Source organism: Sciurus carolinensis, chromosome 14 (assembly GCF_902686445.1).
Source record: "Sciurus carolinensis chromosome 14, mSciCar1.2, whole genome shotgun sequence".
Classification (NCBI taxonomy): Eukaryota; Metazoa; Chordata; class Mammalia; order Rodentia; family Sciuridae; genus Sciurus; species Sciurus carolinensis.
In genome coordinates this window covers 17,248,677-17,264,429 of record NC_062226.1, presented here as the reverse complement: position 1 = coordinate 17,264,429, position 15,753 = coordinate 17,248,677, and the positions used below count along the sequence as shown (strand labels likewise).

The following is a 15,753-nucleotide window of genomic DNA, read 5'->3' as shown; positions in this document are numbered from 1 at the left end:
TTTCCCACATGCCAATTATTCCTAAATACACCATCACTGACACACCCAGAAGTCTCTTCATCTTTGGCATCTCTTCATCTAATCAAGTTGACAGTTCACATTAATCATTACACTCCGGTACCTCAGAACATGGACTTATTTGGAGATAAGAGTTTAGTAGAGGTAATCAAGTTACAACAAAGTCATTAGGGTTAGGGTTAGGGTCAATCCAATATGACTGGTGTCCTTTAGAAAAGGGAGAATCCGGGCACCAAGACAGACACACACACACACACACACACACAAACACACAGACACTAGCAAAGCAGAATGCCAAGGGAAGGCTGGATTTAACACGCCACATGCCAAGAAACAACCAGAAGCTAGGAGCCTGGCCTGGAGCAGAGCCTCCCCTCCTGCCTGCAGAAGGAGCAAGTCCTGCTTATACCTGGAACTTGGACTGAAGCTTCTGGAACTGTGAGACAATACATTTCTGTTGTTCAAGTCACTCTGTTTGTGGCACTTCGTTACAGAGGCCGTCGGAGGTCCATGAACATACAAATGGCAGAGTCGTGTCCTGTGCAAAGCCAGGACAAGGTGGCAGGCCCATACTTACGGCACTTGCCCCGGGCCCCCATGTCATCGACCCATTACAGATGCAAAAAGGGAAGCAGAGAAAAAGCACGCTCCAGTCCCACCACTAGCAAGTCAGTCCCGGAGTCAGAAGGTGAACTGCGGGACACACTGAGGGCCCAGTTCTGACAGGTCGGCTGCATTCTCTCTTTCCAATGTCTCTCTTTCCAATGGTGGAGGAGGAGGAATAATGAGACCCATTGAATGGGTGTTGAGAATTAGATCCCTAACCAAGCACTGGAACAGTCCTGGTTAGCTATTATTTTAAGATTCTCCACTGTCTGGATTCATTTCTCATAAATTTTCTAATCTGTTATTTCTTCAAACAAGTGGGCCCCACAAGTGAACACTATATTTCAGGTCTCCCCCAGAACTTCTGGAACCATTTGTTCAGAAAACTAGTCTTTTATTAATGCAACTTAAAATATATGAGCACGTTCAGCAGTTGGATTCCATAGTTGACTTGTTCTGAGTTGTGGCTGATTCTTTTTTAAAGCTTATTTTCCCCCAGTTTTTTTCCCTTGCCGATAGAATGTTCACTGTTAGATTTAATAGGCAGATAGACCATTACATGACTGACTGACTGAACCAATGAATGAGGGAATGAATGACGTGCTGTGAGTGACTAAATGCACTCATGGGGAAATGATCTAAACCCATCTTTCACAGAAAGCATTATTAAGTATTATCCCAACATCTCACAGATCCTTCAAACAAAGCTACTGATTGAGACTGGTAATAATAATTCCATAGATTTATGTGGCATTTTATAATCCTCAAAGTATTTTTCTATATATTATTATATTACAGAATCATACATCATCTAAATTTGAAGGAACTACAATAGATACCTAATTTAACTATTATTCCTCCTGAAATCCCAATGAAAGCTCTGCCAGCCTTTGCTTATGTACCCTGGGGACAAGGAACTCACTACTCCCTGGCTCTGGTCGCTCCACTACTGGAAAGTTCACGCACTGAAAGGCTTCTCCTGTCGTGGATGAGATTTTGGTCCCTTTACAGTCTACCCTCATTGGTGCCGCTAGTACAAATCTGCAGCATTTCCTACGGGACACACCTTTTGAAAGAAAAGTGCCCTCAGAAGTCTTTTCTTCTACATCAAACCAAACATTTCCTTTCATTCCCCTTCTAAAAACATTTTGTCACACAAAAAAGACCAAAGATAAAAAAAAAAAATAGAAAAAGTCATGATGAAAGATATTGATCGTAAGCAGTTTCTATAATAATTTCTGTGGACTTCTTTAAGACAAGACATACCATATCAAAATGACACCATTGTTTAAAAGTGGGAGCAAGGGGAACGTAGAGTTATATGACTCACCTCTGAACCACAATTGATAACTATTTTTGTTGAAATAAACTTTGATGAACGCAAAAGTAAAATATATCTCTGTGTGCGAATATAACAATGATAACAACAGAAAACAAAAGAAGCAAAAACAACACCTATATGTAAAGAAGAAGCAAGAATCATATGTGCTAGAATTCTTTGCATGTAGTCTCAAGGCTGCCTGAAGCAGGTAAACTCCTCCCACTTTCTAAACAGGAAACACAAGTGCCACATTCCTAACAGTTCAAGAATGTATATCAGAAAGAATATTTGGCCTTTGTGCTTGTTTTTTGTTTGTTTGGGTTTTTTTTTGGGGGGGGGGGTAGCTTATTTCACTGAGCATGATAGTCTTCAGTTCCATCCATTTATTGGCAAATGCCAAAATTTCATTTTCTTTATGACTGAGTAATACTCCATTGTGCATATACACTACATTTTTTTTATCCATTCATCTGTTGAAGGGCATTTAGGTTGGTTCCATAGCTTAGCTATTGTGAAGTGAGCTGCTGATGAACACTGATGTGGCTGTGTCAATATATTGGGCTGATTTTAAGTTCTTCGGGTATAAACTGAGGAATGGTATAGCTGGGTCAAATGGTGGTTCCATTCCAAGTTTGGGGCGTAGAGGGAAGAACAGAAATTCATTGGTTTAGACAAAGGCAGCAAACAGAGGAAAGGGAGAGTGAATGGTAATAGGAAAGACAGTAGAATGAATCAGACATAACTTTTCTATGTTCACATATAAATACACAACCAGTGAAATTCCACTCATGAGCAATCACAAGGATGGGCTCCTAATTAAAATAAGTTGGACTCCACGCATAAGATGTCAAAATATACTCTACTGTCATGTATATGTAAAAAGAACAACAACAACAAAAAAAAAAAAAAGAATTCATGAGTTAAATAAATAGATCAATAGAAGGGAAACTTGACTAAAACCTAATATCTTGCCCAGGGTCATGGCACATGCTTATAATCCCAGTGGCTTGGGAGGCTCAGACAGGAGGATTAAGTTGAAGGTCAGCCTCAGCAATTTAGAGAGGCCCTGTCTGAAAATAAGAAAGAACCAAAAGGGTTGGGGATGTGGATCACTGGTAAAGTCCCTCTGGGTTAAATCTTCGGTACCAAAAAACAAAACAAAACGATAACACCATCCCCTCCCCCCAAACTAACATATTTATAAGTGTGTCTTCTCATTTAATAATACAGAATATTTTCCCACATGCTTAGATATTTTATATTCTCAAATAAAATGTAGTAAATTCCTTCACAGAAAAAAATGTTAAAAAAAGAATGCCTATGTAGATCCCAAACCAACCTTGCAGAGGGTAAGTGACAGTTTATGCAGATGAACAAGGCAAAGGGCTCCTATAGGATTCAAGTCACAAGGTTCCTCTGACTCTCCTTGACTTCCCTGGGGTTTCTTTTCTCCTACCTAGAAACTGCTGGCATGAGCAACCCCTCTCTTCCTATCTGACAAGTTTCCAAGCTCTAACAAGTATTCTGAGTACCCAAGTGAATACTCCATAAATAGCAGGAATGATAGACCCTCACTACAGCTAACATTTTTTTCTCTACATTATAGCTAACATTTTAGTAACTGCTTTTTGAATACTCACTGAATGTCAGGCACTGTACCATGCAGGTTCCTGCCCAAGAATACAGACTCTCAATTTGGACAGACAGGAGATGGAAATCTAGCTTGATCACTTATTGGTGATGTCAATGGGCAGACAGAAATCCTCACTAACTCCTAGGTTCCCCATCTGTAAATGAGGGACAATAACAGTGTGTGTCTTATAGAAGTATTAGACAAATTAAATAGAATAATGCGCTCACCTAACTAGGTCTGGCCTATAGAAAGGTGTCAATAATAGCAGTGGTTATTTTTTATTATCCAGGACACTTGTGAGTGTGACCTCATGCAATACTTAGGAGAAATCTCTAGGAAGTGGGGAATATTATTCTAGTTTTGTAAATAACGGAGGAGATCTGGCCAAATACATAAAGCTAGCAATAGAGACCTTGTTCAACCTTGGAGTTGGTGTCTAAGCTATAAATCCTCTTAATAAAACCATGGATTCCATTTAAGTGTGTGAGTGTGGGGTGGGGTCTTTACAAGAATTCACACATGAAATTTTATAATGTAAGTTAGCAACAGAGAAGAGAAATGGGGTCTACCACGCAGCTTAAGGACAGAGGTAAGCCTTAACAGAATGAAATAATAGTTTGGCCATTTAACCTTTGGGAGATCAAGGTCATATAGCTATTTATTTTATGAACATTTCAGGTTCCACCCTCATCTAAGGAAGAGTCTCCATCTTAAGATCTGTTGTGAGGATTAAATGTGATAATGCATGTAAAATGAAATTTGGAGCACTGCCTCGCATGTAGTAACTCTGCAAAATAAATGTCAGGTGTTATGACTGTCTCTCTACATCAGACAGCAATATAGCAGCAAAACTAAGACTGCACCCTAAGTCTTCTTACTCCTAGATTGGAGTCCTTTAGAAGTAATATTAATAGCCACTCTTGCGGAACTCTCACTATTCCTGCAGTCCTACTCCAGAGAACTGATTCCAGACTTCCAACAAACCAGGGCCAGTCACTTGCCCCAAAACCCAAGCAGAAAAGGTAGCAGTGACAAGCAGGAAAGGAACTTTAAAAAGCTTCATCATGAAGACTGATTCCAGGCTTCCAAAAGAACCAACGTAGCTACTTCCCAGTGTATCTACACTGATTAAATTTTCTTTCCTGTTTTTGTTTGTTTGTTTGTTGTCCCATATCTTTTCTGTTTGGTTTTGGAGTGAGTGGCTGGACCTGGTTAGTTGGAACCCCTGAAATCAGGCCTCATGTTAGGAGTTCAGTAAAAACTAGGTGCCATGCTGGATACTAGTTACTATTTATGTATTTCTTCTACTCATTCCAATAACGCTGTAAGATTGGTATGATTAATTTTGTTTTGCAGATATGGGAACTGAAACCCAGAGATGTTAAGGAACTCACTCAAGATACAACTAACAGGAAGCAGATAATAGGAGAAGCTGGGTTCCCAGTCAGCTCAGCTAAATTCCAAACCTTTGCTTTCTTCTCTATATCATGCTTCCTGAACAGCTGAGGAGGAAATGCAACCGCTCAGAGTAGCTGGGCTGGGGGATCTGGGAGATGACAGTCTACCCTCTTCTTTTGGCCCAGATTCACTGAGCACCTTCTTGCATCATCCTTGGAATATTAATAGTCAGGTGATACAACCCTCCGGGAAAGGGGAAGATGCTCAATTCAGGATGTAACAAGCCTAAGGAGCATGATGGTTCCACTCAGGTATGTGTGGATGGTAGTATAGTCCAGCAGCGGAGTGGGAGCTGATTTCCCTACATGGCAGCTGAGAAAAGGAGACAGAGCTCATAGACCTGAGCAACCAGACTTCTTTAAGATCTGACCAGAAATTGGGGTCTTCTCAGGTACCATCTTAGCTATTAACCACAGATGAAAAATAATGGCTCAACTAGTAGCCACCTAAGTGTGGCATCAGAAAAGCCTGGTCCTAGAACTGTATTTTGGCTAGCCACACAGTTATAGAGAGTCCATGATCTGCTGAGTCTCAGATTTCCCTTCTGAAGAATGGGAAGACGTATTTCTCTTCTGTGAAACAAGAAGACACAGTCCTCCATCTTGAATGCCACTTTGAATGGTCACTGGGAGAGGGAAAGCAAACACTCTGCTCTGCCTGAATTGTCTGGGGCCAGACCGAGAAGGTCAGAGCCTGAGCCACAAAGAGACCTGGTGATTCCTTAAGCCCTGTTGACTGAGGAATTACAGAAAAGTCCTTACCTGTGGTGAACCTTAGTTTGGCCATCTACGAAATGGAAGAGTATAATAAATCAGAAAATATCACTTTTCCAGGGAACTCATAGGGAATTTCAAGAAATCAGAAAATATCAAACTTTTCATCTGAAGTGCCCCTAATAATAGAAGCAAATTCTCACATGCCAACCTTCTCTGATTCAAGGACTTGGTGTCTACTGTAGGTGTTAGTATAATCCTCAATTTATAGATGACAGAGGGGTCCAATACTTAGCTCAAGATAATCTAGAGAGGAAAGTGGCAGATCAGCACTTGATGCCAAGTTTCTCAATCTCCAGAGTCTGCAATTATAACCATCCATTTCTCTACCTCTAGATGATGGGCAGCATTCTCAGAAGCTGGTCCCACCTCTGAGCAGCTAACCTTCATCCACACACCTCCTTCAGGAGACCTTTGGATTCAGTGTGTGCTGGACATGACTATCCCCTGAGAGTAAGATGGTGGCAGGAGACAGCTACAGCACAGAGCCCTGAATGATGGACAGGGCTAAGTTGATAGCATGGGGGTAGAGAAGGTGTGGGGTGTGACTACTTCCATATTCCCTATTCTGCAAGTCAAATCCTGGATTACAGGGGATTTCAATGGTCATGGTATATTGTTCTTTTCAAGCTGAACTCACTAGCAAAAGCCAAAGGTGAGGAACCCTATCCTGGGAAGACAATCTGACTTAGTGAAACTAACACTGGGCCTAAAGGCAGAAAAGGCACATTCATGACTCATTTATAATCGAGATAATAAGATATAGGTTACTGGGTTATGAGAAGAATGAACGCTATGACCCAAACCAGAAAATACCTAATAAATATTAATCAAATCTGAGTCTCACTTTCAAACACTAAAGGAAGATGAGCAGCCACACTCCTCAACCCTCCCTAAAATCAGGTAGTGCCCCATGCTCCCTGAGGAATCCAGCAAATACCCTGAGATGGTGTTTACAAATTTGCACCCCAAAGTTAGCACACAGGCACCCACTTGTCTTAGCATGTGGCTGCATCATTTGCTAAATATATATGTGGAAAAGTCTATCACACTCATTCCATGAATAACACAAAGGCCTTGATTTGTTCTTCCACGTGATGAGCATGCGTTAGGTCCAAAATTAACGTTGCTATCTGGCTGGGGTATGTGTATGTTTTTCCAAAAGGAGAAAATTTCCAAGTTCTTCCTCAGCCCTAATCAGAATGCTTAATGCTCTGTGTTGGTTAAAGAGGAACAAGGAAAAGAGACCAAAACTACAAGTCTGCACCATGGTGCAGTCTCAATAAATACTGACTCTTGACTGGAAGGAAGAATTGAAGGGGTAGGAGATGGTACTTATGCCAATCACTTCATTCGTGTGAACTGTAAATCCTTAGACACAGGTATCTGGTGGAGTCATGCTAACAGAGAAATGGAGAAAATTAATGCAAGAGTGGCTTTGAGGAGCATAACATGAGGGGGGTAGCAGGTTTTGCATCATTAGATCTTATCCTGAGCTCATTAGACCTTGTACTTTCTGCAAATTGTATTTGTTTGCTTATTTCCTATCAACCACACAAAGTCATTAATTATAGCTTTTTTTTTTTTAAAGAAACCATTAATATGAGACTACATACCTTTTAGACTACCACTTAAGTGATTCCACTCCTAGTAGCCTTCTTGGAGAAGGCAATGGACACAGAGAGTTCTATATCATGGGTCCAAGAAAGTTGAAAGTACACTTCATTTCTGCACCCATAACTTCGTCTATACTATGAAGGTGACAGGCCAGAGTTCATGCATTTTTGGCAAGAGTACAATGAGATAATTTCCACTAATGTGCCCTCATAGTGCTGGACATGTGGTAGACAGTTAAGATGGTGAGCAGGGACATAGTTCAGACTTTGTAGTCAGACTCCTGTGCGTTTGAATGCTCAAAAGCTATGTCACCATGGGTAAATCTCCTTCCCCTTTGCCACCCTATTTACAACCATATCATGAGGCTAATGCAGGGGCCTCTGAAGAGGGGTGCGTTGGCTACAGTCAATCCATCTCCAGGAGCCACCGTGTAGTTGTGAAGTTTCAAGCACCTCACACCTCAGGGCACTTGGGAATGGCAGCCTGTTCTGATTTTATTCCAATTTTGTTTGTTCAGTCATTCTTGGAAAGGCCAACTGCATTTTGGAGTGTTGAACCTCAGCCCTCAGCAAAGCAGGCCAAGCACGTGACAGATGTTAAACAGCTATTCCCAGAGATGTCAGCCAAAAGGCCAAGAGTTGGAAACCCTTTATTTTTCTTCTCTGAAGCACAATTAGTTTGTCACAGCTGACAGATGATGGATGGGGACGCATCAGTCCAGGTGATGCCACAGAATCCATCTGCCCTTCTGTTTATCAGCCTAACCTCTTGCACTTGGCCAGTTCTTTCCTTCCATCTGCTGACACTTTCCTGCCTCCCTGTGACTCTTTTCTTTGCTGTCCCCTCCCCAACCCCCATCATGTCCCCGCTCACTCACCATGACGGAAATGTGGAGGATATGCATCTGCTCCTCGACAATCTCCGAGGGCTCCTGGAGCGTGGGGGCAGTGGCCTGGGCCAGCTGCCCGGAGCTGCTCATAGAGACGTGGAAGTACAAGGTGCCATTCTCCAGCCACTGCTGTCTCCAGTGCACCAGCGAGATGTCCGCTGCTGTGCCAGACATCTCTGCAAGACAAGACCCAAGGCACGGGGTGAGCTGCATGTCCGGCTTTGTGCTGTGGGGGTCGGGGGAGCCACACATAGTCAGGAGCTCAGGAGCCACCTCCTTATGCCAAATGCCTTTCCTTACACTGAATCTGTGAGTCAGAGGTCATCACTTCTATTCATAGATGGCACAACAGTGGCCAAGATTTGTCCCAAGTAATAGAGGAATTGGGCCAGTTGGTCTGGTGTAATTATTTTTTTTTGACACCATGTATGAAAAGGTAATGCTTTTACTTCAAAGTGCAATGAAACTAAACAACAGGGTGAAAGTGCCCCATTCTTCTGAGGCTATGCAACTAGAAGGAAATGCAGGAGATCTGCGAGAGGAATAGGAGTTGAGCTCTGAATTCTTGACAAGCCGAGCTGGAAGTCTCATGGAAGAAGCTCAGAGCTAGAAAGACCCAAGAGAGCAGCTGGGTCATCCTGAATGAGAAGGGAGCTTGGCAAGTGAGTTTTTCTGAGCCTGTTTCTTCTGCATTGGTGAAAGCGGTTCCATTTTTTTTTTTTTTTTTTTTTTTTTTTTTTAGTGTATAGACCACAGTCCCAAGCAAGGAAGTGTCAGTACAAATGATTCCATGTCTTCAAAACATTTGAAAAATCACACACCAAGGTCTCAGATAAGTAAAGTTAGAACTTTCGAGTAAATTGTTAAATCAGGTCTCCTGACATGAAGATCTTAACTCTTATTTCTATACTGTTTTCCTCCTCCGTAAATGTTTTTATATTGTCATTTTACTAGTATGAATTAGTATTCTACTGTGCCAACAGCATCTTAATAGGGAAGCTGGGGAATGGCAGAAGTACCAGTAGAGTCATTGCATAGAGACCATGCGAGCTTGTTCCAGTGCCTTCTACTAAAGGAATGAATCCATGGAATGTTCCAAAAGGACAGGCCTATTGGTGCATCTTGTGAATAAAGAGGAAGGGTGGTGGGGCTCTTGGAGAAATGTCAGGTGTGTACCAAGTGGGAGTACCTCTGGGAGCCATGAAGCTTCAACAGCCTCCATCAGTAGACAAGAAGCTTCATCAGTGTTTGAGGTTTAGGCCCCCTTCCTGAGACACAGAGGTGGCCGCTAGACAGTGTTCCCACAGATCTCCAAACCTCATGTGCAGTCTCACACACACACACACACACACTGAAGACTGCTGGGCAGAGCAAGTTAGTACTTCTCCTTAACCAATTAGGTCACCACATATGGTGACTCTGAAATGAAAAGGATCAATTTGAAGAGCTGAGGAGAAATTATCTACTCACCAAATTCTACTGTAGTATCCGTATATGGTCCATTCCCAACAGACTAACTCCTTGAGGACTGTAATAAAAAACCCTTAGGGGAAGAATCCCTGGCACTTAATAAGTGCTAAGAAAAAGTTAGCTTTGAATTTTTAAGTTAGCGATCAATTTATCACCATCATCATTATTATTAATAGGGACAGGCTCTAATTCACCCTTCAGCTCTTCTGGAAAAAAAAAAAAAATACTAGAGACATCCTTGACTGCTTGCTGTCCCTCCCAGGAGGAAATCCTTCAAAGTCCATCTGCCCTTCTTAGCTCCTCTGCTTCAGTCACCTGGGCCAAAAAGATACCTTGTCTTTCCTGCACGGGCTTCCTACCTTGGCTCTTTCCTTCCACTCTTGCCCCTTCTGTCAGTTCTCAAACAGAAGCCAGGGACATCTTACCACAGGATAAGTCACCTCATAGTACTACCCTCTCCACTCTAAATCTCCATGCGCCTCCCATCTGACTCAAGTAAAAGACAAAATGACCAGAACATGGGAAGTCATTAGCCAAGTGCCCGCATGCTTTGGCATTCCCGTAGTGCCTGAAGGATTAAACCAGGCTGGAGATAATCACAAAATTCATCATCTCTCAGACCTGTGAGCCTCACAAGGGCCCTGAGTTCACTGTGGTGCCCAAGTGGAGGACACCAGCTGGGTCTTTTCCCAGCACCTTCTCTCCTTCCCTGGTTGAGGTGATCAGCTCCCCTGCTACCAACCTGCCAGCCTCAGTGCCCAAGGCATTGGCAGTACCTTCCATGGCAGCCAGCCAGCTGGGCCACAGGAAGGTGAGGACATGGTAGTAAATGGCCTTGCTCAGCACCTCACTTGATTTTCTCTAAGAGCAACAAAGCTCAGACGCAGAGGCACAGGGAACCAGGGCTGACAGCTGCCACTAGAAAGAGTGCTGTCAACCTCAGTAGGTCCATGTGCTGCTGGCTGGATAGGCACTGGCTGTGCTAAGAGTCCCTGGAATGACACCTAAAGAAAGCCCCACGGCAGGCCACAGCTGGCTGACACAGCTTCCTACAGAAGGAAGCTATATATATATCTCCACCAGGAAGGCTGGTGGAAATCCGAGCTCCTTTCTCCTGTGCCTGAAATCCCACCACAAAAGCAGCTTTCCATTCTCATGAATCCATATTCAAACTAGAAAACAGAGGATCATAGGGTTCGTGACTCCTGAGAGGTGGTTGGTGGGTTTGTGCTCAGCTGGACCCGGTGGGTTTCCAGTCCATGCAATCTCTACTCTGCCAGTTGCACTTGCATTGTCTCCTTTTCCTTGACTAAATTAGCCCACAAACCAAACCTAGATTGAGCTCTTTGTTTGCTACAGCGCTGAGTGCACAGTCAGCAGACAGTAAACGTTAAATGATAATAACAGTGTGTGAAACACAGTAAATATTGAATCACAGAGAATAGCTCTGGACTCACTCTATTACAAAGAAAAGAAAGTGTTGCTGGGGTGGGAGGGAGCTCGAGAACTCAAAGGGAAAACTGATTTAGCGGAAACCAAAGGCCTTGGTCATCCATTCACTTGTTCAGGCATTTAGTTAATCGTTCAACATACCAAGTCCTGACTCAATCCCGGGCCATTTAGGAGCTCAGAGTATGGAGTCAGAGGAAACACAGGGAGCACATGCTCCATCAGCAGCAGAAATTCTCCCCAGGCAGCTCCCCAAACACCGTCACCCTCTTCCAAGACTGGCCTATCTCCTTCTGTAGCCGCTTTAGCACATGTTCCACCCCTGCAGGTTCCACCACTGTTCTTCAAACAGAACAGCTCCCTATTGTCTCAGCGCATAAAGACCTTTCTTCCAATCTTCCTGGAACCCTCCTTCCAGAAGCTGCTGCTTCTCAGTACTTGTCTCTCAGTCCCAATGACACCTTCTCAGAAAGGCTGTGCCTGACCACTCTAGCTAAAGTGCTCCTCTCCAAGACCATCTGATCTCTATTCTATCCCCTTTACAAAAACCTTCTACAGCACTTATCACGATTAGAGATTTATTGTATGTATTCACTTGAACATGTGTTTACTGTCTCTCCAGAAGAACAGGGACCTTGCTTGTCTTAATTCCTGCCAATTCTAGAGTTCCTTGAAAAAGTACTTGACACATAATAAGTGCTCAATAAATAATGACTGAACTGCTGTACTACATGTGCATATGTATATATACACCTAGACATACATTCACATATCCATAATAAGGTGGCAATAAAAATAGAATACAGAGAGTTGAGTCTCATTAAAGAATTAAAGACTAAGTAAAGGTCTGATGAGAACTCAAAGGTGGGAAAGAACCTGCCTTGCTTGCAGATGAAGGACTACACACCGCATTGAGCACTTCCAAAGCACGGACATTCTGGTGTTCCTCAGAGGAGACAAGGAGCTAGAGATTGGCTGGGTATCTCAGGGGCATGAAGCTACACACGCACCTCGGAGTGCAGCAGAAAGTTGGGTTGGAATTGTAGTTCAGACACAGCGCTAAGGGCTTTGAATGCTGTATTAGAGCATGTATTTTATTCAGCATGCGGCAGGGAACCAGTGAAGTCCACTTGATCAGAAAGCCAGTTCTGTGTCCATTAAAAACAGGTCAAAGAAATAGTAGCATGACCAAAGCCAGCTCTTGAAATTCCCTGCTGATTGATTTTCCAATTGCATTTTTCCTTTTCTCTTCCCCTAGTCCTTCCATATAAACATTTCATTGAAGTCTTCAAGTCATATTACAATCAAACTTAGAGCAAAAGGGGGACTAAACGCATTTGGTCGGGAACCAAGACGATTCCCATAAAGGCAGATTATGCTGACATGATGAATATAAAATGAAACAGCCGATATTAAAGTGGGAGAATTGGTGCGCCATGCCTTCCGGCAGTAGGCTGACTCCAGCGCCGGCCTCCCCTCCCCCCTGCAGAGCTCGGGTTTATATTGGAATCATAAAGAAACTCGGGGATTGCCTTTTCACCTTTCTCCATTCTCCCCCCATGGACTGCAGCTCGTGAAATATTCAACAGGCTCAAATCCCCTCAACCATCCCGCAAAAGCCAAGAGAGAGGATCAGCCCTCATCAGTGATTCTGGGTAGACTGCCATTCCGCCTCGGATGCCTTTCAGCCTCCTGGAAAAGAAACGAAAAATCCCGAAGGCATGTTGTGCTTTTAATTGGCTTATTCTTCCGAATCTATGGCACTCATTGTATTTTTATTTAATTCCTGAAGGTCATTATGAAAATAAGCAGCTCTTCTGATCACCAGCCATCTTGGTAACATCTCCCAAGTGGCTAACTAACAGGCCTTCTGATTCCACGGTACCAGCTGACCCTCCAGCCAATTATTCGCAGAAACTCAGAGAGAACTAACTTTCAATGAGTTCCTAAATGGCCTTTGCCTCAAGGGGGGAAGCAGACATCATAGAAGACTGCATATAGGAACCCACTGCCTAGGCAGAGTTGGGAAAGGTAGTGACAGTGACCAACCATCATTGCCACTAGCTGTTCCAGCACTCCTGGGTGATACCATGCATCAGGTCCTGCTGAGAGGGCTGGGACATAATCTAAAAAACATGTCCTCCTTCTGCTCTCTACAATAGTTAATTAATGCAAACCTTTGTCATTGATCTCATGGGCTATAACAAATGATTCTGTGCTAGTCAGGGTCTCATCCGAAAGGCAAAGACATGCTCAATAAGGTCCCTGAGAAGTGTTTAATGAAGGGACCATTGCCAAAGGTTTGAGCACAGTTCAAGAGGGCCTATCACAGGCCATGAGGCACTCCAAGGTTGGCCACAGCAAGGCACTGTCACAAGGTTGTGAGGGTTAGGGGTGGTGTCTAAACCCTGATGGTGCCTGCGGCCTTCAGTGGAATAACCCAGGCACCTGGAATGCAGGCCAGGAAGCTGTCCAGCGCCCCAGGCTCACTCTCCTCCCATTGCCAGTTTCCTGCAGGCATCTCACATGAGAGTCCACCTGAGCTGAACACCCAGGGGTGCTTCATTGAAGCCAACACACAGGTCAGCCCCCCAGAGTGTACAGCAGAGTGGAAATGAGCATAAATCAGATCTCGAAGGCAAAATGAGGCTATTCAGCAGGCTTTTTAATTGATATCTTCCCTTTTTCCCTACCATTCTCAAATGGTCGCCAAGATGAAATTTCTAACTAATAATCCTGACCTTGTCACTTTTTTGCTCAAAAATCCTTCTGTGGTTTCTAATGTCTCTTGGAATAAAACCTAATTTCGTGAGCCTGGCATAGCAGGTCCCTTGTGACCTGGCACATGCATTGTTCCCCATTCTTACCTCTTTTCACTCTTTTCTGTGAACTTATATATTAATTCTCATTGGACAGCTATGTAATTTACCACATGTGCAGATGTGTCTGGATTTACAAACCCATCACATTATAAACGCATGAAGATATTAGGGCTAGTGGTATAGCGCAAAGGTAGAGTGTTTGCCTCACATGCACAAGGCCACGGGTTCATCACCAGTGAGACACACGCACACACACACACACACACACACACACACACACATACACACACAGTTGAACATATTTTCAGTCAAATCTGCCAACTGTCATAAATCAACCAAGCCTACCTCAACTATGCTCAGAACACTTACATTAGACTGCAGTTGTACAAAATCCCTAACACAAAGCCTATTTCATAATAAATTGTTGAATAGCTCATGTAATTTACTGAATTTACTGAAAAACAGAATGATCATATGGTTATGCAAAGGACAGTTTCTATGAAATGCATATCACTTTCCCACTATCACAAAGTTGAAAAACCCTAAGTCAAACCATCAAAAGTCAGGGACCATCTGTACTATGCTATTTCCTAAGTCGCTGTCTTTGAAGATGATTTTTCTGAGTCTCTAAAAGCTCTTCCCACTCAACCCCGTGCCCTGCTCTGGAAGCCCTCTGTGATCCATAAGAGCTAAGCACTCCTCCATGCTCTCAGAAGGAAGAAATACCACTTGCTAAAGAATGGCACAAGCTCTGGAGACAATGTTTTGAATTTGGATCCAAGCTCCTCTTGGTTCAATCTGTGTGTCTGTGGACAAGCTTTAATTTCTTTGTGCCTCAGTTCCCCCATCTTCCAAATGAGGATAATAACAGAGCCTGACTTTAGACTTACTTTAAGAATCAAATGAGATAATATGAACAAATTAGCCCTTGGCATGTTCTGGATAGTTAATAAGCACTCCACAGTGACATTTGTTATGTATTGCTTCGTATGTGCAGTTACAGTATCTTGATTCGCCATTTTTTTTTTTTTTTGTGGTGCTGGGGATCGAACCCAGGGCCTTGTGCTTGCAAGGCAAGCACTCTACCAACTGAGCTAACTCCCCAGCCCACACCACCAGCCCTCACCATTTTGATAGAAACATAAATGATCTCTTTACACAGCTAACCTCTCTCAATGAATTCTAGTGCAGAATACTGTCAGAATCATTTGTACAGTCTGGTGCCTGGCACAGTGGCTGAACACAGAGTAGAGGCTCCATAAATGTTTTGCAAGTTGAACTGAGCTGTCTTCAGATCTGAATTCTGATGGGTATTCACAGAGGAAAGAGAGAAGAGATGGCAACTCAGGACATCAATGATGGCTTGATTCCCATATAGCAACTCCATAGAAATGTATTTAGCATCTGGCTCAAGTTTAGGCACCTTGGAGAATGCAAATGAAGAGAAAGATAATTTTAACTTTCAAAGAGCTTACATTGTCATGGAGTGAGAGGAAAGAAGTTTATATACAAAATAGGCAATCTTAGGATTTTGTTTAAATATGTGTATATATGGCTGGAAAGAACTATACTAGAACATCAAGAATGGCACTTTTTAAATGATAGGATCAGAGGTGATTTTAATTATGTGCTGATTCATTTTTCTTTGTATTTTCTACATTGAATATAAATTATCTCTGTAACAGATAAAAACACAC

General features: G+C 43.0%; 1 protein-coding gene across 5 annotated transcripts in view; it reads right to left on the bottom strand.

The window, feature by feature from the left end:
- Astn2 (astrotactin 2) overlaps positions 1-15,753 on the bottom strand; it is an 851,054-nt gene that overhangs the window by 724,631 nt on the left and 110,670 nt on the right. For 4 of the 5 annotated variants that reach the window (XM_047524417.1, XM_047524419.1, XM_047524418.1 and 1 more), the window contains one exon: positions 8,304-8,491. In XM_047524417.1, coding sequence (XP_047380373.1) covers positions 8,304-8,491 — 188 coding nt within the window. Of the gene's footprint in view, positions 1-8,303; positions 8,492-9,785; positions 9,877-15,753 lie in introns of those variants that run through there. The other variant, XM_047524421.1, reaches the window with a different exon arrangement.